The sequence below is a fragment of the Gorilla gorilla genome, chromosome 8, assembly GCF_029281585.2.
Source record: "Gorilla gorilla gorilla isolate KB3781 chromosome 8, NHGRI_mGorGor1-v2.1_pri, whole genome shotgun sequence".
Classification (NCBI taxonomy): domain Eukaryota; kingdom Metazoa; phylum Chordata; class Mammalia; order Primates; family Hominidae; genus Gorilla; species Gorilla gorilla.
Window position 1 is genome coordinate 61,335,069 of NC_073232.2, and position 23,778 is coordinate 61,358,846.

The window sequence follows — 23,778 nt, forward strand, 5'->3', positions numbered from 1 at the left end:
TATGTGGTATTCACTTCTGAATTATACTATGTATAGTTCATATCCTGAGACTGGGCACACTGATGACCTGAAAGCATTTTTCTTTTCTTAGCAAGAAGAATGGGAGTACCCCTTGAGAAAAAAGCTAGAAGGGAAGGTCATATAAAAAGTCCCATATTAAGTGACAAGCTTACGTTTTTGAAATAACCGTTAAGAAATGAGGCATAAAGATATAAAAAGTATGGAGAAATCTTGAATGCATACTTATAAGCAAAATAAACCAGTAAGAAAAGGCTATATACTGGATGATTCCAATACATAACATTCTGGTAAAGGCAAAGCTGAGGAAATAGTATAAAGATCAGTGGATGTCAGGGATATGGTGGTAAAGGCAGGTAGAAAGGGATTAATAGAAGGATCACGAAATATTTTTAGGTCAGTGAAAATACTCTGGATGATACCATGAAGTTGGATAGATATCGTTATACATTTGTCCATTCCCATAGAATGTACAACACCAACAGTGATCTTTAATGTAAAGGATGAACTTTGGTGATTATCATTGTTCAATGTAGATTCATCAATTGTAACCAATGTACGACTTTGATTAGGGATCTTGTAAGTGGGGAGGATGTGCACGTGTGGAGACATGGTGTATATACCTTCCTCTCAATTTTTCTATAAACCTAAAACTGCTCTAAAATAATAGCCTTTTCTTTTTTAAAGCAGCTATACTCTGAAGCCATCCTGTGCCTTTAATGATTCCTAAGCATTGTAATCTTGCTCATACAGCAGAACAGAAAGATAGCAGGGGATGCTAAAAGGAAAATAACCTCAATTAGCTGTTCTGAAGAAGTTAACATGAAAAAATATGTCACAAACTTGTCATTTTCTTGCCTTTCTTAGAGATATATCACCTGACACAGAATGTGTATGTGTATAGATAGATACTTAGATAGATATATAATTAGGGATATGTAGATAGAAATATGTAGATAGACATATAGATCTAATTTTTGAAGCTAAGTTTGTAAGCTTTTATTTATATTTCTTCAGATTTTAAAAATGATTTATTATTTTATATGTCATAATTATATATTATAATATGTTATATGTATTATGTGTGTGTCTGTATGTGTGTATATATTTTAATGTCATGTGACATAGACCAGAGTGAAAACTGTGGATATGGGGAAAAGTAAAATGTATTAGGGAGGGCCACTCAGAGTTTTTCAAGAACACAGAAAATTATTTTTTCTATTTAACTGAAGATATGAAGAAAAGGTAGAATGTCTTTTTTATGAAGTCAGATTGCTGTTGAAGGTATTTGTAAGCTAGTATTTTTATTATGCAATGAAAAAGAGATAATTTTTTAATAGAAATGCAAGGTAAAAGATTCTGAATTGGTGTCTAGTTTTAAAATATTTGTAAAGACATCTGGAACAACTTCTATCCAACATGATGGACTACTCATCACTGAGGTAGTGACAAATTTTTAGCATTTCAGGGATAAAATTATAAAACAGAAGTACATATGTGAATCATCAAAAGGAAGGAATAGCATTAGGAAGAAGTCAAATGAACATTTGAATTTAAATGCAATAACAGTTTTTGTTATAAACTTAAGTCATACAGTACAAAATGAAACGTTAAATATAGAAAGTTATAACATTTTAAGCGTTTTTAAAAGTTTTAAGAACAAATAATTTTAATAGCTACATAATGTAAGATAATAATAATGGATCACCATTGATTCAACAATACTCCGTTTTTGTTTATTTGATCATTTGTTTTTGGCACCAAATTGATATCTACCCTCATGATGTTCAAGAGAGGCAGTGAGTGTAGTGAATTATGTCACCTGAGTTCAAATCTCAGTTCAGCCATTTACTAGCTGTGTGATTTGGGGCATACTTTGTATGTTAATTTCCTAACCAGTAAAATGGGTATATTAATAAAACATACCACATTGTTCTGGTTACAATTAGCTAGTTAGCAAACAAAAAAGTACTTAGACTAATGCTTGAAATATATTGAGACATTATTACAGTGTTATATAAATCACTAAAATACTGGTACTTTACTGTTTAAAAATCAGTAATTAAAAATGGAATTGCTTTGAGAAAATTATATGTATGCATATATATGTGTATATGTGTATGTGTATTTGTACATATATATTCACATACTTTTTAATATTAGTAGATAATGCTATATTATTTTTCAAAGTGTTGTGACATATCACACTTCCACAAACGATAAAGAAGGATGCTCATTTTCACTACATTTTAAATCTGTAACTTAAAACCGTGGGTTGTTAGAGGTGGAAAGTCAGCTGAGACTTGCTTGAGGGCCAATTGTGGGTTTCTCTTTCAAACTCTGAGTTCAGTGATCTCACATTTGCAGCCATGCTGGGAGCATTTAAAGTATGGAAAGTGCCAGTGCTACAAATCAGGGCTACTTATCTGATAGCTGGTTGTTAATCATTAACTGTTTTGTATATACCAATAGTAACATAAGTCTAACATATCTTTGTTTGTACCTCCATTATTTTTACATTTATCTTGTTTGTTTGTTTGCTTATTTATTTATCTATTTTGAGACAGTCTTGCTCTGTCACCCAGGCTGAAGTACAGTGGTGCGATCTCAGCTCACTGCAACCTCCGCCTACAGGGTTTAAGTGATTCTCATGCCTCAGCCTCCCAACTAGCTGGGACCACAAACGTACCACCACACCTGGATTTTCTTTTTGGGAGGGGAGGAGAGTATTGCTATGTTGCCCAGGCTAGAGTGCAGTGGCATGATCTCAGCTTACTGCAACCTCAGCCTCCCATTTTCAAGCTATTCTCGTGCCTCAGCCTCCTGAGTAGCTGGGATTACAGATGCGTGCCACCATACCCAGCTAATTTTGGGATGTTTAGTAGAGACGAGGTTTCAGCATGTTGGTCAGGCTGGTCTCAAACTCATGGCCTCAAGCAATTCACTCACCTCAGCCTCCCAAAGTGTTGGGATTACACGCGTGAGCCACTGCACCTGGCAGTGGTTTTTTATATTGTGTTGGTGGTATGCACAATGTAAGTCATGTACATTAAGCACCAATATATTATCTTGAAGTCATAAGGAGAATTAAGATATGAGCAATCAATTTTGACTTTAAAGTATATGGCCTCTAAAAGAATAATTACAGGTATCACGACAAATTATTGAACATTACTCAGCTTTGACCTGGTTTTGCTTATGTTAAAAATATTTGATTTTCGAAGAGAATCCTTCAAATTACATGTATTTTGGAGGTTTCTTTTTATCCGTGTTTACATGTTATGATCCGTAATTAAGGTAATTGAGTTTTGACTGACCCATATTAGAAAACCCTGTCACATCTTTTTTTGAGAATATTTGCAATATTGTCACCCATGCTATTGACTTCAAATATAAATACATAATGAAGGAATGATTAATTCCAGACAAAAATTTTGGGAGTAGATCTAGAAAAAAAATTAGAGATATGAAAGATCAAATGGGTTTTCTTTTTGTTGAAATTTACTACATATTATTATAACCTCAACTTTGATATGTTACCCTAATTCACATAGAATCAAAGTAATCTCTTTACATATCATTTTTCTTCAAAGCAAACTCTCTTTTATATTATTGTTATCCTGAGTGAAATATTAAGAACACTTTTCTAATCAAGATTTCTTAATTACCAGAAAGAAAAAAGTTTATATTTACTTATTTTATAATTTATTTATTTATTTTGAGATGGGGTTTTGCTCTGTCACCCAGGCTGTAGTGCAGTGGGGTGATCTCGGTTCACTGCAGCCTTCGCCTCTCGTGTTCATGATTCTCCTAATCAACCTCCCGAGTAGTTGGTATTACAGGCATGTGCCACCACGCCCGGCTAATTTTTTGTATTTTTAGTAGAAACGGAGTTTCACTGTGCTGGCCAGGCTGGTCTGAAACCATTAACAACTTCAAGTGATCAGCCCACCTTGGCTTTCCAATGTTCTGGGATTACAGGCATGAACCACTGCGCCCGGCCTAAATTTAATTTAGAATCATGGCAAGAATAATTTATAATTTCTAAATTATTTTATGAATAGCAAGGGTGTTGTATATTTCTCAAATAGCAAAATCTAGAGAAGGGATGCTAGCTATCTTTCCTAACGAGATATAATTCCTAAAAATCATAATATTACTATTTCTTTATTAGCTCAATTTTTTATCTTTATGGACAGAAATATTCAAATAAAATGTGTAAGCATTGCAAACATATCTATTTGTATAGGTAAAATTAATTTTCTATATTTTATATTTCAACCTTGTAAACAACTTTTCAGAAATAACCCCTACCCTGACCTTCCCTCACTTCTGCTTCCTACTGATGTGTGGAATTAGTGTTAATTGTAACCCCATTGTTTTAACTCTGCAAGTTTCTTGGGCGTTTTCTGAGGAGTGAGAGTGAAATGGGAGGATAGCAGGTGATGGTTTATGGGACCTAATATTTACTGAGTGTTTGGCTACTAAAGATACATGAGCATTTGGGGCTATAAATGATGATATAATTCTGTCTACTGGTTTGCATAAAAAATAAGAAATATTAGGCAAATATCTCAAACAAAAAATGTTTTCAAGACAATAGAATACCCAACTTCCTCTGGTTAATGTTCATAGAAGCATTATTTTTTTCCTCAACTTTTATTTTAAGCACAGGGAGTACATATGCAGGTTTGTTACATGGGTGTATTGCACTCAGGTAGTCAGCATAGTACTCAATGGGTAGTTTTTTGATCCATTCTCTCTCCTTGCCCCAGTAGTTCACAGTCTATTGTTCCCAGGTTTATTTCCCTGGGCACTCAGTGTTTAGCTCCCATTGAAAAACTGATATTATGTAGTATTTAGTTTTCTGTTCCTGCATTAATTCATTTAGGATTATGGCCTCCAGCTTCATCCATGTTGCTTCAAAGGACATGATTTCATTCTTTTCTGTGGCTTTGTAGTATTCCGTGGTGTATATGCACCACATTTTCTTTATGCAATCCACTATTGATGGGCACCTAGGTTGAGTCCATGTTTTTTGCTATTGTGAATAGCATGGCAATTAATGTAGACATGCATGTGTCTTTTTGGTAGAATGCACTATTTTTCTTTGTGTATATACCCAGTAATGGGGTTGGTAGGTTGAATGGTAGCTTGGTTTTAAATTCTTTGAGAAATCTTCAAACTGCTTTCCACAGTGTCTGAAATGATTTACATAGCCACCAACAGCATATAACCATTTCCTTTTCTCTGCAGCCTCACCAGTATATGTAATTTTTTGACTTTTTAATAATAGCCATTCTAACTGGTATGAGATGATATCTCATTATGGTTTTGATTTGCATTTCCCTGATGATACATGCTGATGAGCATGTTTTCATATATTTGTTGGCTGCATGTATGTCTTATTTTCAGAAGTGTCTGTTCATGTCCCTTGCCCCTATTTTAATGGGATTGTCTTTTGCTTGTTAAATTGTTTAAGTTCCTTATAGATTCTGAATATTAGACCTTTGTCAGATGCATAGTTTGCATAGCTTTTCTCCCATTCTTTCCATTTTCTGTTTACTGTATTGACAGTTTATTTTAGTGTGCAGAAACTCTTTAGTTTAGGTGCTACTTGTCAGTTTTTGTTTTTGTTGCAATTGCTTTTCAGGATATCATCATTACGAAATCCTTGCTAAAGCCAATGTCAAGAAGAGTTTTAATAGGTTTTCTTCTAGGATTTTTATAGCTTGAGGTATTATATTTACATCTTTAATTCATCTTGAGTCAATTTTTGTATGTCTGGTAGAATTCAGCTGTGTGTCTATCTGGTCCAGGGCTTTTCTTTGGTTGGTAAGTTTTTTATTACTAATTTAATATCACAGCTTAATATTCATCTGTTCAGGGTTTCAATAGCTTCCTGATTCGATCTTGGAACATTATGTGTTTCCAGAAACATATCAATTTACTATAGATTTTCTAGCTTGAGGTTGGGGAGGCACAATTCTGTTCAGAGTAGTGGTTGAACTTGTTTAACTTTTTAAAAGATATTCTTGCTTGCCAACTAGAATCACAGTTTCCTAACTTAATGTAATATCCTGTTATTTTTAAATAATTAAAGTTAAATATATATTCTTATTTTTTAAAAAAGAAGAGAAATGCAGATGAAAATGGGAAAGGGAAGAAAGGAGATCTTCTTTGTGGATTTTAATATATATTAGATTATCACATAACATAAATGAAAACACATAATTAAATTATATGGAATGTTTATAGAAATAGTTATTTTTTATTTTTTACCACTCACAATTTAGAATGTTATTTCATTTACTCAGAAGAGCCTTGAGCAGTAGTATATTACTATAAAGATCAGAAGTGTAGGTTGTTTTGTTTTTTCTGTTTTTGTTGTTTTTGTTTTGATTTTTATCTCAATTGCTGAAATATTATTTTTTAAATGGATATTTTAAGATCAAATCTGATTCCAAATTGGGGGAACATCATGAATTAGCATTACCATTATGGGCTCACAGGTTATGAGTTTGCATGAGACATATTTTTACATATTTTCCTATGTGATATGTGTTGGTGATAAAATGTGGGAGAATTCCCACGTGTGGAAATTGTTAGTAGATTTTGTTGCTACATCTCTGCTCACAATCGTTTTGCCAGGATTATTTTTATTTCCCACTTAAAAATACAAATTTTAGAGCTCAACACTTTGTAAGCAATATCTTTCCCCAATATGAGAAAAAGCTCCCATTATGTATTTTGGTATACACTTCCTGTAAATACACTATCTTTAACACACCGGTATCTATTCTATGGAGTAGTGACAATGACCCAAAGAAGCAGATAATAGTGAGAGATTTGATGCTGACAGACTGAAAGAAAACATAACATTAAAAAATTCAAATTTGTTTATTATAGTGATTTGGTGATTACATATAAAGAAGGCTGAGTGACAAGGAAGGGTAGAAATATTGCCTCTGGCATTTATACGCATGTATGTGTATATATGCATATATATGTGTGTTTATATCTGCATGCTACATTCATGTATCACTTAAAATATTATAAATATTTAATATTTATTATCTATTTACTATTTTCATAAATTAAATTTAGATTAATTCAATCTTTTAAAACTTCATAAGCAATCATTATTTTAAATGGTGGGTTAAAGCCAGGCACATACCTATAGTCCTAGCTACTCAGAAGGCTGAGGTAGGAGGATTACCTGAGCCCAGGATTTTGAAGTCAGTATAGGCAATGTAGTGAGATTCTCATTTCTAAAATAAATAAATAAATAAATAAATATTTTATAAATAAAAAAATTTTCAAATATTAACTCCAATGCCACAAGTAAATTTACAAATACATATTAAATATGTCATTTTATTAACTTATGTTATTTATGTTATTGAGAAAAAATGTCAAATGTAAAATCATTAATAAATGTAACAAAAGTTTACCACCCCTATTAAAGAAGCTTCCAGTTTATATATATATATATTTAGAAATTTAAAGATTTGTTTTAGTTCTTAAACTTTAATATAACTTTAGAAATATGGAAGATGAGATTACTTAATGATTTAAAACACTGGATGATGCAACACAAAGGGAAATATATGTGAAAATATAACCTACTAATCTTTATGAGGTCACATTATCTTAACATTAGTAATTTTCAGTACTAAATGACTCTCTTAATAATGGGATGAGGAAACATGTCCTCATCATTTTTTTAAGACCGTCAGAAGCAGTGTATTGGAATCTGCCCCTTGGAAGCTACTCAGGATATGCTGACTGAACAAATCATTACATCATTTGTCTATTAATTCATATATTGTAGACATAGCTATAACCCAATTAAATAAAAGATCAGTATTAAAAAAGTGGCAAGTTTGATGAGCTAGTTTTTTTTCTAAAATTTAAAATATACACATACGTTTATTTTAAATTAATATTTTTCTACATGTTCAAAATTCATACATCTTAAGAATAATTTATGAAGTTAATTTGTGAACCACCAAAATTATCTCACATGCCACATGTTGCTCCTCCTCTACTTTTCAACTGGCCTGGAGGTTGATATACATATGGGGGTGCACATACACAGCTCCTTAAACAGCTAAAGAAGAAGGTGTATATATTTAACACAATGAGAGGGAGGAGCCTTCTAAGGGAAGAAAAACTAGGTTTCTAGGAGTCAAAGGGGAGATTAAAATAGCTTGTGATCGTGTTTATGTAGGTAAGAATAGATTTCCTTGTTTTTTCTTCATTTTCATAAACTTTCTTGGGAGAGGGAATTCATGGCAGCCTCACTCCCATAAGTATCTGCTTTTAGTGACATAAAAGAAGTTCAGAAAAGACTTCTTTCTGTTTGTTGAATCTCAAATGTCTTTAGGGTTGAATAATCTTTATAGTGCCTGTAGGGATCTGAGTGAGTTCAGAAACTTTGAAAATTTAAACATTTTGTGTTTTTTTAAGCTATAATTTTATCACAGTCTGTCTTATACTGTACCAAAATATCAAAGAATCCTGGAACCACAAAGTTATTACATTCTAGACAAGGTTGTACTGACAAAATTCCACCAACAGAAATTCGTGTTTCCTAAAACTTTACCCTCAAGCATTGCTTTACAAGTTTTTATGAGCAACCAGACTGGGAATGAGCTTAACCAAAATGTACTATTAACCATGCTTAAGAAGAGGGACTTTTTTTTTAATTGGAAGGCAAATATTAATGTCTGGGAACTGTCACAAAGGAAGACATTTTATGAACAAAAAAAATAAAATACAGGTCTGTTAGTATAATTACTTTTAAAAATTATTTAACATAAATTAGCAAAATAAGATTAGCCATTTTAAAGTGAACAATTCAACGGCATTTGGTACACTCACAGTATTGTACAACCACCGCCTCTATCCAGTTCCCAAACGTTTTAATCACTCCAAAAAGAGCTGGCACCACTCATGCAGTTGCTTTCCATATCCCCTCCCCAGCTCCTTGTAGCCACCAATATGTTTACTGCTGCCAGATATTGCATATAAATAGATCATATAATATGTGACCTTATTTTTTGTCTGGCTTCTTTATTTGAAAACATGATGTTTTCAAGGCTCATTCATGTTGTTGTATATATCAGTACTTCATTTCTTTTTATGCTTGAATCATATGCTATTGTGTGTACATACCACAATCTGTTTATCCATTTATTCATTGATAAATATGTGGGCTTTTCCCAAGTTTTGTCTGTTGTGAATAGTGCTACATGAACATGCATGCAAGTATACTTTTCAATGTTGTACAAAATAGAATTCAAAAAGGCAGAAAAGCATAATAGTTCTTCAAAATAATAACTAAATGCTATGAAAGTAAAAACATTTCCAGATTCTGTCATAATGAATGATGCTACCACCACCACCCTTGACAATGGATGTTCTTCATGGAAATGACTTAGGTCCAATATTATTTTCTTCTGTCCTATGACAAACATTCTTCAGATAAATATAAACAATTTACATTTCTAATAAAATTACTACCCATTCTTTAAGTGTGTGCTGTCCATCATGATTTCCTTCCAAAGAAATGAAAGGGAAACAAGAAAGAGGAAACTTATAGTTGAGAAAACTGACTAGATACAGCCTCAGCCAGGTGATGAAGTTAACAACAGTGATAAGCCATATTAATCATATACTTTTGATAAATATGTCAAAATAGCAGTTGACTTGTGGTTTTCCTACATAAATCACATAACCCCAGTTGAATCTTGAGGAAAACACCAGATAAACACCCATTAAGGGACATTCTGCAAAATATCCAGTGCTCAAAATTGTCAATGTCATCAAAAACAAAAGTCTGAGAACTTGTCACAGCCAAAATGAGCCTAAGGAACCATTATGACTAAATGCAGACTAGTATCCTGATTGGAATCCTGAAACAGAAAACTGACATTAAGTAAAAACTAGGGAAATCTAAAGAAACTTTGGATTTTAGTTAGTAACAATGTATTCCTACAGCAAAATTGCACTAGACAAAGTTAAATGATAAGGAAGACTGTATTCACAGCTATTGCAATAGAGAAGAGAAACCAGAATACAGACTAGATCTGAACTGATCTCTAATAGAAAAAATGGCTGGAGAGCTGTTAAACTTGGGTGTGGGGGAAATCACAGACCAGATGTGTTTACTAATTGGCATTCCCAAAGGAAAATAAATTTCCTTGAATTTTCATGACAGAAAGTAGTTTTAGAAATTGGAGCAAGCCTCCAAAGGAAGTCAGGCTCCTACCCTCCCACAGAAACTGGGAAATACGGGCTTCTTCCTTGACTATTACATTTCAAAGAGATGGCTCCCAGGGCATGAAAAAGATGGGCCTGGTTTGTAGAACTGACAAGCAGCTTATAAAAGATTAACATCTCAGAGGCGCAGAGAAAGAATTTACAATTACAAGGTTTCTAAAGTAAATGCTCTAATGAGATGAGAGTGACCTTTATGGTTAGGCTGTCTAGTAATGTGAACTGTTAGGTAAAGGCCTAACATACAAAAGCTTAACTACTGTAACATACTTTCAAGAAATTTGCTTTGAAGACAATTGGATCTCAGTTTACATCCTGACTCAACCACTTAAAACTGTTGGTTTAAGCAAGTTGATTTACCAATCTTTTTTTTTTTTTCAATGAAAACTAAGTCTACATTGTGCCTAATTTCTTTTTTGTTGTTGTTTTTTGAGACTGAGTCTCACTCTGTCGCCCAGGCTGGAGTGCAGTGGCGTGATCTTGGCTCACTGCAACCTCTGCTTCCCAAGTTCAAGCGATTCTCCTGCTTCAGCCTCTCGAGTAGCTGGGACTACAGGCGGCTGCCACCACACCCAGATTTTTGTATTTTTAGTAGAGACGGGGTTTCACCATGTTTGCCAGGCTGGTATCAAACCCCTGACCTCAAGTGATCCACCCACCTTGGCCTCCCAACATTCTGGGATTACAGGTGTGGGCCGCTGCTCCTGGCCATTGTGCCTAATTTCTATAAACTACCTGTTGTTTGTTTTTCTCTCTAACAGGATCGTGCCCAAAATCTGAATGAGAGGCGAACCACCACCACCACTCTCACAGTGGATGTTCTGGATGGAGATGACTTGGGTCCAATGTTTCTTCCTTGTGTCCTTGTGCCAAACACTCGTGATTGCCGTCCACTCACTTATCAAGCTGCCATACCTGAGTTGAGAACTCCGGTAAATATACTCTTATCTTTCTCCCTTTATTTGCATGTTTTAAAACCCAGTGGGATCATGTTCAAGTATTTTGTTGACATATAATTTATAATAGCAAAACTCAGTATATGCACACTGAAAAATATTTATGTCCAAAACTATTTTCAGGGAGTATGAATACATTTTTAACACAAAGAGTAATTATATAATTTACAAAGTAGAAAGTATGTTATGAAACAACAGTCCAACATGGTTATTTTATTTTATTTTTTTACCAATAAATCACCAAGGAGTTCACTAGCCATTCTGAAAAACTCCAAATAATCACTGGAGCATTTTCTTAAATTCATATTTAAACATGCAGTCCTAAGTCAGAGGACACACAGGTCAATAGGATACATTTTTGGCCCAGTAGAATTCTGAAATGTTATTGGAGATTATGTTTGGCTGTTTGAAGGTAGGAGCTAACAAATACTGAATACAAATACTTACCTCTTAAAGTAAAGATACAGAAAGGTGAAGCATGAATACGTATTTTCTACACTTAATCCTGTATTTTTGATAAATGCTAATGGAGCTATAAATTTCTGTCAGTTTGGATTTCACAGCCTGGACCTCCCCAGATGATTGATGTACATACCTAAGAATAAGAATTTTTAGGCAAATGGATATCCTGCTGAGGCAAAAATATCAATTTCTCCCCTAAAAAGTGTATTTGTGTGTGTGTGTGTGTGTGTGTGTGTGTGTGTGTGTGTGTATACACATATTCTGTTTTTAAAAATTCAGTGGTCTAGGATTTAACCATTTAACCAATATTTTTGCTGTTTCCCTGGAAAGCAATCAGCTCTCTGGGTTCCCAAAATGGCTCAAAGTGTTAGAATTTGTTGGAAGCTACTTGACTTTTTTTCCTCAAAATACATGAGAACTGAAGATCTGAGGGTCATCTATTTGAGATTTTGAGGAATAGAACAGGAATGCCTCCTAAATGTAAAGCCAGAGTGCTTATCCAGTGCTATAATATTAATACATCTATTGGTTTTTCTCACAGTATATCTAAAATAGTTGAGAATCACTTTTGAGTCTACTCACAGCAATGATCACTGGTCCAGTTAACTTGCATGAATAAAAAAAACAGCTGGAGAGAAAAATAAATAAATGTTATGTACATTGGATAAAAATATGTTTTCAGCAAAATGAAGTATTTTTGCAGGCAAAAAACCTAATCAGAACTTGACTGGACAAAACAGATGTAGAATACCTAAAGTTATATGCCATTATGTTATTTTGTTGAATCCCAGCGGGGAAAAAAAAAAAAAAAAAAACCACCCAAAAAACAAAAGCAAACAAACAAAAAAAACCCACACAAACTATTAAAGATGGTGAACATAAAAATTTTACTTGAAAGGACTGGTAAAAGTAATGATGACAAATATAATTTTTATAAGGCTGCACACCTACTGCCATCTGCCCTTCGACAAAGCTGACAAAAGTAGTGGGAAAAAGACTTCCTATTCAGTAAATGGTGCTGGGAGAACTGGCTAGCCATATGAAGATTGAAGCTGGACCCCCTCCTTATACCATAACCAAAAATCAACTCAAGATGGATTAAAGACTTAAATGTAAAACTCCAAACTAGAAAAACCCTGGAGGACCACCTAGGCAGTACCATTCAGGACAAAGGCACAGGCAAAGATTTCATAACAAAGAACCAAAAGCAATTGCAACAAAAGCAAACATTGACAAATGGGATCTAATTAAACTTAAGAGCTTCTGCACAGCTTAATAAACTATCAACAGAGTAAACAGACCACCTACAGAATGGGAGAAAATATTTGCAAACTATGCATCTGACAGAGGTCTAATATCCAGCATCTATGAGGAATTTAAAATTACAAGAATTAAATAAAAACATCAAAAAGTGTTTTCTTTTGGACATGAACACTTTTCAAAAGAATACATACATGTGGCCAATAAAAAAATGAAAAACAGTTAAATGTCACTAATCATTAGAGAAATGCAAATCAAAACCACAATGAGAAACCATTGCACAGTCAGTCAAAATGACTATTATTAAAAAGTCAAAAAATAACAGATGCTGGCAAGGTTGCAGAGAAAAGGGAACACTTATACACTGTTGGTGGGAGTGTAAATTAGTTCAACCATGTGGAAAGCCATGTGGCAATTTCTCAAAGAGCTAAAAGAAGAACTCCCATTTGATCCAAGAGTCCTATTACTGGGAATATACCCAGAGGAATATAAATCATTCTGCCATAAAGACACATGCACATGAATGTTCATTGCAGCACTATTCACAATAGCAAAGACATGGAGTCAATCTAAATGCCCATGAATGACAGATTGGATAAAGAAAATGATGTATATATACCACATGGAATACTATACAGCTATAAAAAATAATGAGGTCATGTCTTTTGTGGGAACATAGATGGAGTGGGAGGCTAATTTCCTTAGCAAACTAACACAGGAACAGAAAACCAAATACCGCCTATTCTCACATATAAGTGGGAGCTAAATGATGAGAACTCATGAACAGAAGGAAGAGAACAACAGACCCTGAAGTCTATTTGAGGTTGGAAGGTAGGAGGAGACAGAGGAGCAGAAAAGATGACTATTGGGTACTGGGCTTACTAAATGGGTGACGAAATAATCTGTATAACAACCTCCCATGACATGACTTCACCTATGTAACAAACCTGCATATGGACCCCTGAACCTAAAATATAACTCTTTTTTAAAAAAAGTTTCATTTTTATTTATCTTTTAAAATATCTACAAGAGGGTGGGTTTGCTCTATGACTAATCATTTTTTGCACATGAAATTTAAACATGTAAGGATCAAGTATATTGGGCTGGTATTAAAATGTGCATTTTTGTTTCATTCAAAAATTTCTGTTCGGAAAGACAACAGTGAAAAAACAAATATGCTGAAACAAATATTTAATACTTGATAATAATCTTTTTCAGTCATCCCCATACAAATATGGCACTCTGTATTGCGTGTGTGTGTGTGTGTACTTCCAATTAAAATCCTTTTAAATATAAAAAAGGAAAAAGAAAAATATATTTTTAGTATTAATTTATGTTTCCGAGTTAATAGATTCAGCTAGTGTACCAGTGGGACCCCAAGAGAAGGTATACCTTGAAACCGCAATAATCCAATTCAATGAGTCAGTCTGATGACTGTTTACTAGTAGTTAGTTCACTGAGGGAAGTAAAGGAAGGTAGAGACTGCTGCTTGAAAAGCAGAGTGTACAAACTTAATTTTATAAAGGATCATTGAGCTTCCTTTCCTCTCCAGATTACAGACTGAACATCTCTCTCATTCCTATGCAGTTTAGTGCTAGAGACCAGATTACACTTTCAATTTGGGGTAATAACGTAAGTGATCATAATGTCGAGAGGTTGTATAGAATGTTCTGTTTGTAATGAACTATGCTAAGCTCTGCACAAATATTAACTGGTTGCATGTGTTGAATATACACAAAAACGTTTTTGGTAGACAGTTTAAGTATATAGATACAGATATAATTTAGGAAGAGTAAATAAAATTAAGATACATTTGAGTCCTAGCTCTACATGCAAAAATTGATAGCAGGTTTTTTCTGGCTCTGGCAGCCTGGGTTAAGTTGGAGATTCACTCTGTAGGTGGACATAGTTGTTGAAAAATATTTATATCCAAAAGTATTTTCAGAGAGTATGGGCAAATTTTTGGTCAGAATGCCTCACTCTCTCCCTTGTTGTACTATAATATTCATATTTTGAGTATCAGTACTCAGAGTAGAACTAGTCCAAGGATAAAACTTATCCAGTCTTCGGATGACAAACCCAATCCAATATTAAATATTGCATATCCTAACATAAGGAGAATAATGAACTAATGGTGAAGAAATAAGTCAAGAAATTTTTTATGCTCTGAATCCTTTGTAAAGTAGTATTTGGGCAAAGAGCATGAAAGATCCTGAGGATAGTGGATTCTTGCCAGTAAAAAAGGGAGGTCTTTAACTGAAGATCAATAAATCTTTTTTTGAACAATTATTCTTTTATTTTCTTTTAAAACCTTGCTTTTTGAATTAAATATTATGGAAGAAATTCTGGAATGATCAATCTTGATCCTTTTATCATTTTTAACAGATTGAGCCATTCCTTAACATACTTTGAAAAAATGAGAATTTAAGGTTTATACATTTAAGTAATTATGGCAAATATTTATTTTTTTATTTCATGTACAAAAATATGGATATATTTACTTGTAAGCCTAGGCACTTGGTCAGATTATCAGTCACTGTATAACAGGCCACCAAAACTTAGTGGGCTCAAACTACAATCATTTAATTTGCTCCCTAAGCTGCAATTTTAGCAAGACTTGAGAAAACATCTTATCTTTGCTCCATGCAGCATCAGCTGTGGCACTTCAACTGAGGGCTGGGTGCCACTTTCATAATGATTAACTTAGATGGCTACCAAGTTGATTTTGGCTGTTGGCTGGTGCTCATCCAGGGTTGAAGACTGAGGCTTCATTTTCACCCCACTGAAGCCTCTTATAGGCTGTTGGGGCTTCCTCACAGCAAGACAGTGGGTTGTCACAACAAGCTTCCCAAGAGAATTAGGCAGAAATTTTCATAAATTAGCTATGGAATTTGAAGGGTCAGTTCTGTTGTAGTCAAATCTCTGCCAGTTTCAAGGGGTAGAAACATACTCCACCTCCCTATATGAGGAGTGTCCAAGTCACATTATAAGAAGAGCATATGGAAAAGAAAATGTTATTGTGGCAATCTTTAGAAAATAAAATCATCCTTAGTACTGGCATCAGGTTTTTATGTACATTGTTATGTACATTGTTATTTTGAATCCATTCTAGAACACTAGGTATAAAAACTGGAGTTAGTTTTTGAGCTTCACATTCAAATTACTGTGTTTATGTCTGTACTTTTATTCTTTTTGATTTTCTCTTTTTCTATTTTCCTTTATATATTCTGCTAAAATTTCATGAAATTTCAATAAGATCTTGCTCTCCAGAGTGAGAACTAAGCATTAATGTCAGCTAAACAGAACATGTTGACTCTAATTACATACTTGCTGATCCTTTCTTGAAAGAATTCTTCAAATTTTGAAAGACTTGCCACCTGTTCACCTATGTTGATGTGAAATTTTCCTTACTTTGGTGGTATTTGTGACTTGAGAAACCATTCCTAACCCCATTATAATACATGCAGAATTTGTCAGTTCAGAAAAACTTTTAAAAATATAGTCTATTAATAAATTTATCTCATGAACTATGATATAATAAAAATAAAAATCGCTTTATATCAAAATTTAAAGTCACTTGTTTAGAAATACACTGATTTTATAAATGTAGATTACATGGTTTTCTAATATAAACAACTCTCTTTGGCAAATTAATGTTTTCACAAACGCTAAGATTAATATTATATTGAACACATAAATATATACATCTGGTGTTACAAAGGTAGAAAGCAATTCATAGTACTCTGCTAATTTAGTATTAATTTGATAAATTTCTTTAGGACCTTAATGTATGCCAAACTACGTTGAGGATGCTAGGCAAGTAGGATGAAATAAATTATTGCCCAGATATATTATCATGTATGTTTATTCTTAATTTCCGACTCTTTTAAAGTTATTATGTCTGTAAAGTTAAAGTTTTCTGGTATTATGAAAAAAGTCTGTAGAATTTGGAGTATAAAATCCTTGGCTTTATTTTCTAATGAAGCACAGATAAAACCATGATAAATCCTTATGCATTTTTTTTCAATTGAACAGTAGCATACATTTATGTGTTTGCTTGATTGGTTGGCTGTTTTTTCTTTTGCAGTGTAATTTATCCCTGGACAGAAAAATGAATGATATATTAACATATTTTCTATGCGTTTACTGTGTATACCTTCCTTTAATTATTGCACCATGTGGTTTTCAGTATTTCAACATCAGTTGCTCACTGAACATGGTCATCTTTTTCTCTCCCCCTGTTTAAAACCATTGGATTGGATCCCAATAATTTCTAGTGACAAACATCTCAACTTCAACCTTTGTCTTAAAAAATCTAGCTTTCATGTCAAAAAACAGCTTCTCTGGTTTATCTATGGTACCCTCTCCCTCCGGGGAAGCTTTCTCAGTTATCAGAAAAGTAATGGTGATTTTCAGTGATCTACAACACTTATCATTTCTTCTTGGCATAGCCTCACATTAAATATATTACAGTCTGGGAACTCTCTCCTCTCTTGTTTTTTTATGGAAGTACCGTTTTTTCTCATTCCCTTGGTGGCCTTGGATTTCGCCTCTTAAATCTTTGATCACTTTTATTTATTTTGAAATTTATTTTAAAATTATGATTAAATTTTAAAGATTTCCAAGCCTTCTCTCTTTTGTAATTCTTTTTTTCTCCCTTATTGTTTTACTAAGATTGAGTTGAGCAAACCTATATAGAGTTCTATTTTTCCTCAAATAGGGATTATGTATTTGTTGTAGATAAGTCTTCTAACTTGAAATCTGTCTTGAGTTCCAAGTTTGCGTTTCTCGTCTTTTTCTGGATATTTTTAACTGTGTTTCTGGCAGATGCCTCATTATTCTTTCTATATAATTCTAATGTATCCATACTTACTATGTATTGTTACTCCTGGGGTCATTATTGATTTGAACCTAGACTTCAATGACCTCCATTCCAAACTCAATCAATCTCCAAAGCCATTTTCTACATTACCTATATACTCTTACTCAAATCTGTTTGACACCTGTCTATCTACACTGTCAAAACATCTATTTAAAGACATACTCTAAACTCGGCATCCGGCTTCCAGTCTCTCACTCCTCTAACCACCATCACAATAAAGCCAAAGTTGTTTTTGTTTTTGTTTTTCAATACAACACTGATCTGATTTTTTGATGTTTAAAAATGTTCAGTGTTTTCCATCATACACCAAATGAATTCCACGGCTTTTATCTTATCATTCAAAGTAACTTATATCTGACCACTTTCCAGTCTCATCTCTTCTAACACACATAGTACAACTTGTCTAGGCACACAGAACATCACATATGACCCTGAACTTCTCTGAGAATTACCCTACTTTCTCTCTGTTTCATATGTTAAGCACACATTTGTTATTGAAGGTTCATATCAGTTAACCTAAAATGATAGATCCTCAAAACTAATAGTTTCTCTTTGTGATCCCATTTATTCCTACTATAAATATTAAACTCTTCATTACAGTGTGTTCATTTACTATGAATGTTTTTCTTTCACTATGCTATGAATTCTTTAAACTTCTTTGTCATTATATCCTAACTTGAAACCCATTGGCTTCACATAGCAAATATACAGTATTTTTTTTTCTTTTATTGAGATAGAGTCTTACTTTGTCACCAAGGCAGTGCAGTGACACGATCTTGGCTCACTGCAACCTATACCTCCTGTGTTCAAATGATTCTCCTCTCTCAGCCTCCCAAGTAGCTGAGACTACCAGCGTGTGCCACCACACCCAGCTAATTTTTGTATTTTTTCAGTTGAGACAGGGTTTCACCATGTTGGTCAGGCTGATCTCGAACTCCTGACCTCAGATGATCTACCTGCCTTGGCCTCCCAAAGTTCTGGGATTATAGGCATGAGCCACCGTGCCCAGCCTGATATTTTTTGCATATTTTGAATTGAATTAACTCATCAAATTTTCAAAATATGTTTATTATGTAATAAGTCATTGAATATAAATATGAATAATCATGGCTCTTGTCCTCTCAGTCTCAATTAAAGTATATTGGTTGTAAAGGTACATATGTGAAGTCTGTGTGTGTGTGTGTGTGTGTGTGTGTGTGTGTGTGTATGTACATCTATATATGTTTGTGTGTATAATTACTTATTGTAATTGTAGATTATCCAAATATATTATTTATTTTATACAGTCTAGACCAAGTAATCATATATCCCATTTGCCATAGAAAGTCCCAGATTATAATTCTTGTCCCAGCATATTGTTAATAATGTCTCCTTTTCTGTTTAATAGTGTTCTAAATATTAAAGTATATTCTCACTGAGTCCCTTGGCCAATCACTTTCAAAATTTTTTCTGTGGATATCTTTTGGGGCCAGCAAAGCGATGAATGAAGAGGGAAACAGTTGGTAGCTCCCAAACTGCCCACAACCTTTTAATGCGAAGATCGTTTGTCAAAATATTTTGAAGAAACAAATGATAAATAATACATCTAGAGTCAACATATGATGTGACTGCCATTTTGTTCTTCCCATCAACAATCGCACACAAACACAAACTAAAATTCAGCAAGTATTGTCCTGAATGTGAAATTGTATTGTGATTCTAAAAGTGGTGTGTGACATGGGGGCCTGTCTGGGGGTCGGGGAATAGGGGAGGGATAGCATTAGGAGACATACCTAATGTAGATTATGGGTTGATGGGTGCAGCAAACCACCATGGCACGTGTATACCTATGTTACAAACCTGCACGTTCTGCACATGTATCCCAGAAATTAAAGTAAAATTTTTAAAAAGTCATGTGTGAAGTAATATGAAAGCAAAGGAATCCTTGGTTCTCCTTATCATTGGTCAAAATGTATTTGAACAGGTTCAACTATATTCAACTGTAATATACCATAGCACCAATTATAGATAATATGAAGACATTGAAATTTTTAGTGGAATAAATAAATAATAAGAAACAGATATAAAATAACTATTAAGTAGGCAAAAAAAAAGAAACAGTCGAAAGGAGGAATTGAGTTCGTTAGTTTAGTTGTATGAACAAAGTCACTATTCTGCTGAATAACAAGTATTAAGTCTAACTCTTCTTGTTAAGGAGTTTGTTCAAAGTATTACTTTAAATTAACCTTTGAGCTATTTTTTTCTGTGAAACACACACAAAAGTAAAAGATGTCAAGTCCTTAAGCTTGTCCCTGATGTTTATAAGTTTTCCCACACATTTATTCTGAAACTCTGATGGCTTACTCAATTATGAGGGAAAATTTGCAAAGATGTTTACTATCACAATGTAAGATAGTTTGTAAGCACTCAGAGTCTGAATTTTAATCTTGTGTGATGTTGAGTATGTTGCTTAATGTCTCTAAAACTCAGTTTGAACTTGTCATCCACAAAATGAGGGTAATAGCTCAGATATGTGGTTTTCATGACTACTATAAAAGATTTATGAAGCATGCTTAACTAGTTATCAGCAAATAGTAAGAGTTTAACAATATTTGCTATTGTTACTGTTATTATTGGCAATGAAAATTTTTCGTCTGGCTTGGTGTTTACTCAGAGACACATGGGAAGAAGTAGCTAATTCAAATTAGTTATTAATTTGAATTTCTAGCTTTAAAACTGAGTTGTATGTAGATAGGACCTAATTTATTCTGATTGCACTACTTCTAATTAATTCAGTATTATTTTGGATTTTTAAAGGAATGCAATCTATTTATTCAAAAGAACAGTCGAGGTATCTTTTTAAATAAACAGTTGGCATTGTCACTACTTGTGCTGAATTAATTATGCAGTATATTATGACTTTGGGGAGGGGGAGCAGCAGATGCCAAATGCCACAAGGTGATACTGCGAGCCAAAATATATCAGTGAATCAAATTTTGAATGTCAGACGGGGAGGTATCTTGCTCCCTTTGCTTCTTTTCTAAATAAATATAAAAACAATAGATTATAGTAATGTTTTCCAAATTGTCCCACAGAGCCTCCTGTTGGGCTGTGGTGGTTCAGGGTTTCCCCTGTAGGTAAACATAGGACTTCTTCGCCCTATAAATTTGGCAATTCTGCTGTTTTTCCACACACTAATGTAGAAAGTTTTTCAGGATTTACTTTAATTATAAAATAATTGGCTGCTAATTATAAATTATACAGAAACATTTAAAAAGATTAGACACATATTAAAAATCAGAAATCCTCAATCCTCAAAGCCCAGTCCCCAGGATAACCATTATTAATTTGAGGAATGTCTTTCCAAGTACCTGGAGCCTGACTGAAGCAATTATATATATATATATATATATTTAATTTCAAACAAGCCAAATGACTCTGGCCTACATAAAAGTAAACTATTAGAAGATTCACTGTGGCCTCACAGAATACTTTTTAAAGGAATTAGGAGCTGAAGGTTGAGAACAAAAGCCATACCTATGTGTTTTAGGGGTTGGAGATGGATCATGTGTTTTGGCATGACTGTATAGACAGGATGTAGTTCTTTGTCTTTCTAACCCAGTGCAAATTTGAGGGAGAGAGCAACTGATTGACCTAGCTTGAATCACATGCTTGCCCTTTGACCAGAGGGAATGGAGCCTGGGATGATTAATTTTATGCATTAACTTGGCTAAGACATGGTACCCAGATATCTGTCAAATATATATAGACATTGATGTGAAGGTATGCTTTCAGATGATATTAACATTAAATCACTAGACTTTGGATCTATGATATCGGTTGGCTGCATCCAGTCAGTTGAAGGCTTTAAGTAAAAAGACTGACCTCCCTCAAAAAACTGAGGATTCTGGCAAACTATTTTTGGACACAAACTATGACAATTCCTCCCTATGTCTCCAGCCTGCTGGCCTATCCTACAGATTTTGAACTTGCCCAACTCCACAATCACATGAGCCAGTTCCTTAAATTATCTTTCTCTCTCTCCCTCTCTCTGAGAAACACACACACATACATACATACGCACGCGTTTTATTGGTTCTGTTTCTCTGGAAGATACCAATCAATACAGGGCCCCTGATGAAAGTGTGTCTAATAGAAAAGGTCATTAATTTAAAAACAGATAAATTGTTAAAGGGAAATGGATGCAAGGCAGCTGAAAAGCCAAATATTTAAAGCAAATATATAATCAAACCATCAAACTTTTTTTTTCCTGGAGTCTTACTATGGGTGTCTACCAGGTTTGCCCGAAATCTGGTCAGAATGGCATTGAAAAATAGACATTAGATCATATCTCTTCCATGCTTCAGTGCTATGATAGCTTCTTATTAAGTAATCATATCTAAGTGTCTTCCTCTACCATGACCTGTAAGGTCCTACACTATCTTGTCTCATTTGCCTCATCCCATCTGCTTCCACTACCTCTCTTCCTCCTGCTTCCTAGTCTTCTTTCTGTCCTTTATCATCCCATATTCTTTGGCTGAGGTGAAATGTCTTTGTGTGCCATTTTTTTCTCCAGAATATTCTCTTCTGATATTTTCCTATGGCTGGCTCCTTTAGTTATTTAGATTTTCCCTCATATATGCCTCCTTAAAAAAGGCTTCCCTAATAACACAGTCTATAATAGGTTCCCTCAATAATTAGATAATTCATGACTTTGTTTTCTGCAGATTAGTTTACTATGTGGAAATTTCTTGCATATTCATTGAATTGATTAATATTTGTCTACTTCCTTCAAAATATAAAAACATCTGAAAACAGAGACTTTCCCTATATCATTTGCTATCTTATCACAAACAGGATGATGCCTCAAATATAAAATGCTCAATTAATATTTACTTATATGGAATAAATTAAAACTTCCCTGTCAATGCATATATATTTTACTTTTTATAATAGCTGCATAGAATGACTTTGTATAAAGGTACCTTAATTTATTTGTTTCATATTTTGGAATTCTGTGTACAGTATTTTTTAAAAAGTGCTTCACTGTTTAAAAAAAATACCTAGATAAAATATATTCCTCTCTAAGGAGATATATTTCTCTCTGATGTGTTCTTTTGTTAGCAAAACTAAATTTATGTTACATATTCCTTATTTCAGTTCTTCTTGATTAAAACAAATAAGGACATGCTAATGCATTTTAATAGTTTTAACTGTTGGGGCTTATGTGTGGCTAAAAGATGGTTTTGAATTCAATGAGGTCATCAGAAAAGAAATTATGTACATAACACTTTAAAAAGTTATAAATATAGCTGTAAGATTGTTCACAAGCAGTTTTGCAGCTTTACTTTTAAGAAGCCATAGTATATGTATTGGGCTTTATGATTAAGATTTTTTCTGAAAGAATATTACTACTCAACTATAATAGCTCTAAACTGACTTGATTTGTAGGCAGCCCTAATAGTGATTTCCTTGAATTTCACTTTGTTTTCTAATATATTCTGCAAATACATACAAAAAAGGGAAATAAATAGACTATGGACACAGCAATGAATTTATCTACTTCCCAAGTGATGTTAGTTCATGATGCTTTCAAGATCTTTAGAAGAAATCTTATACATAAGCCACTGTCATCTCCTGTCCTGTTTCTACTTTTGCTCCCTATTGCTTATTTTTCACACAGCCAATCAGGGTAATCTTTTAAAAGCATAAATCAGTTCAAGTTACTCTCTTGCTTAAAATATTCCAGTGACTTCCAACTGTGGTAAGAATAAAATTCTCAATGCCCGTGTATGGCTTACCAAAGTACACATGATTCAATTCCTGCCTATCTGCTGCTCTGCTGCCAGGACGTTTTTTCCTATCCCTTGGGCATTCTAAGTTTGTTCTCATGCCCAAGCTTTTGCTATTCATTTTGTGTAAAACTCTTTTCTCAGA

At 33.7% G+C, this 23,778-nt stretch overlaps 1 protein-coding gene across 1 annotated transcript in view; it reads left to right on the plus strand.

The window, feature by feature from the left end:
- The window catches only part of PCDH15 (protocadherin related 15), a 1,796,064-nt gene that overhangs the window by 1,276,998 nt on the left and 495,288 nt on the right, over positions 1-23,778 (plus strand). The window contains exon 11 of the mRNA XM_055352068.2: positions 11,064-11,234. Coding sequence (XP_055208043.2) covers positions 11,064-11,234 — 171 coding nt within the window. The remainder of the gene's footprint in view (positions 1-11,063; positions 11,235-23,778) is intronic.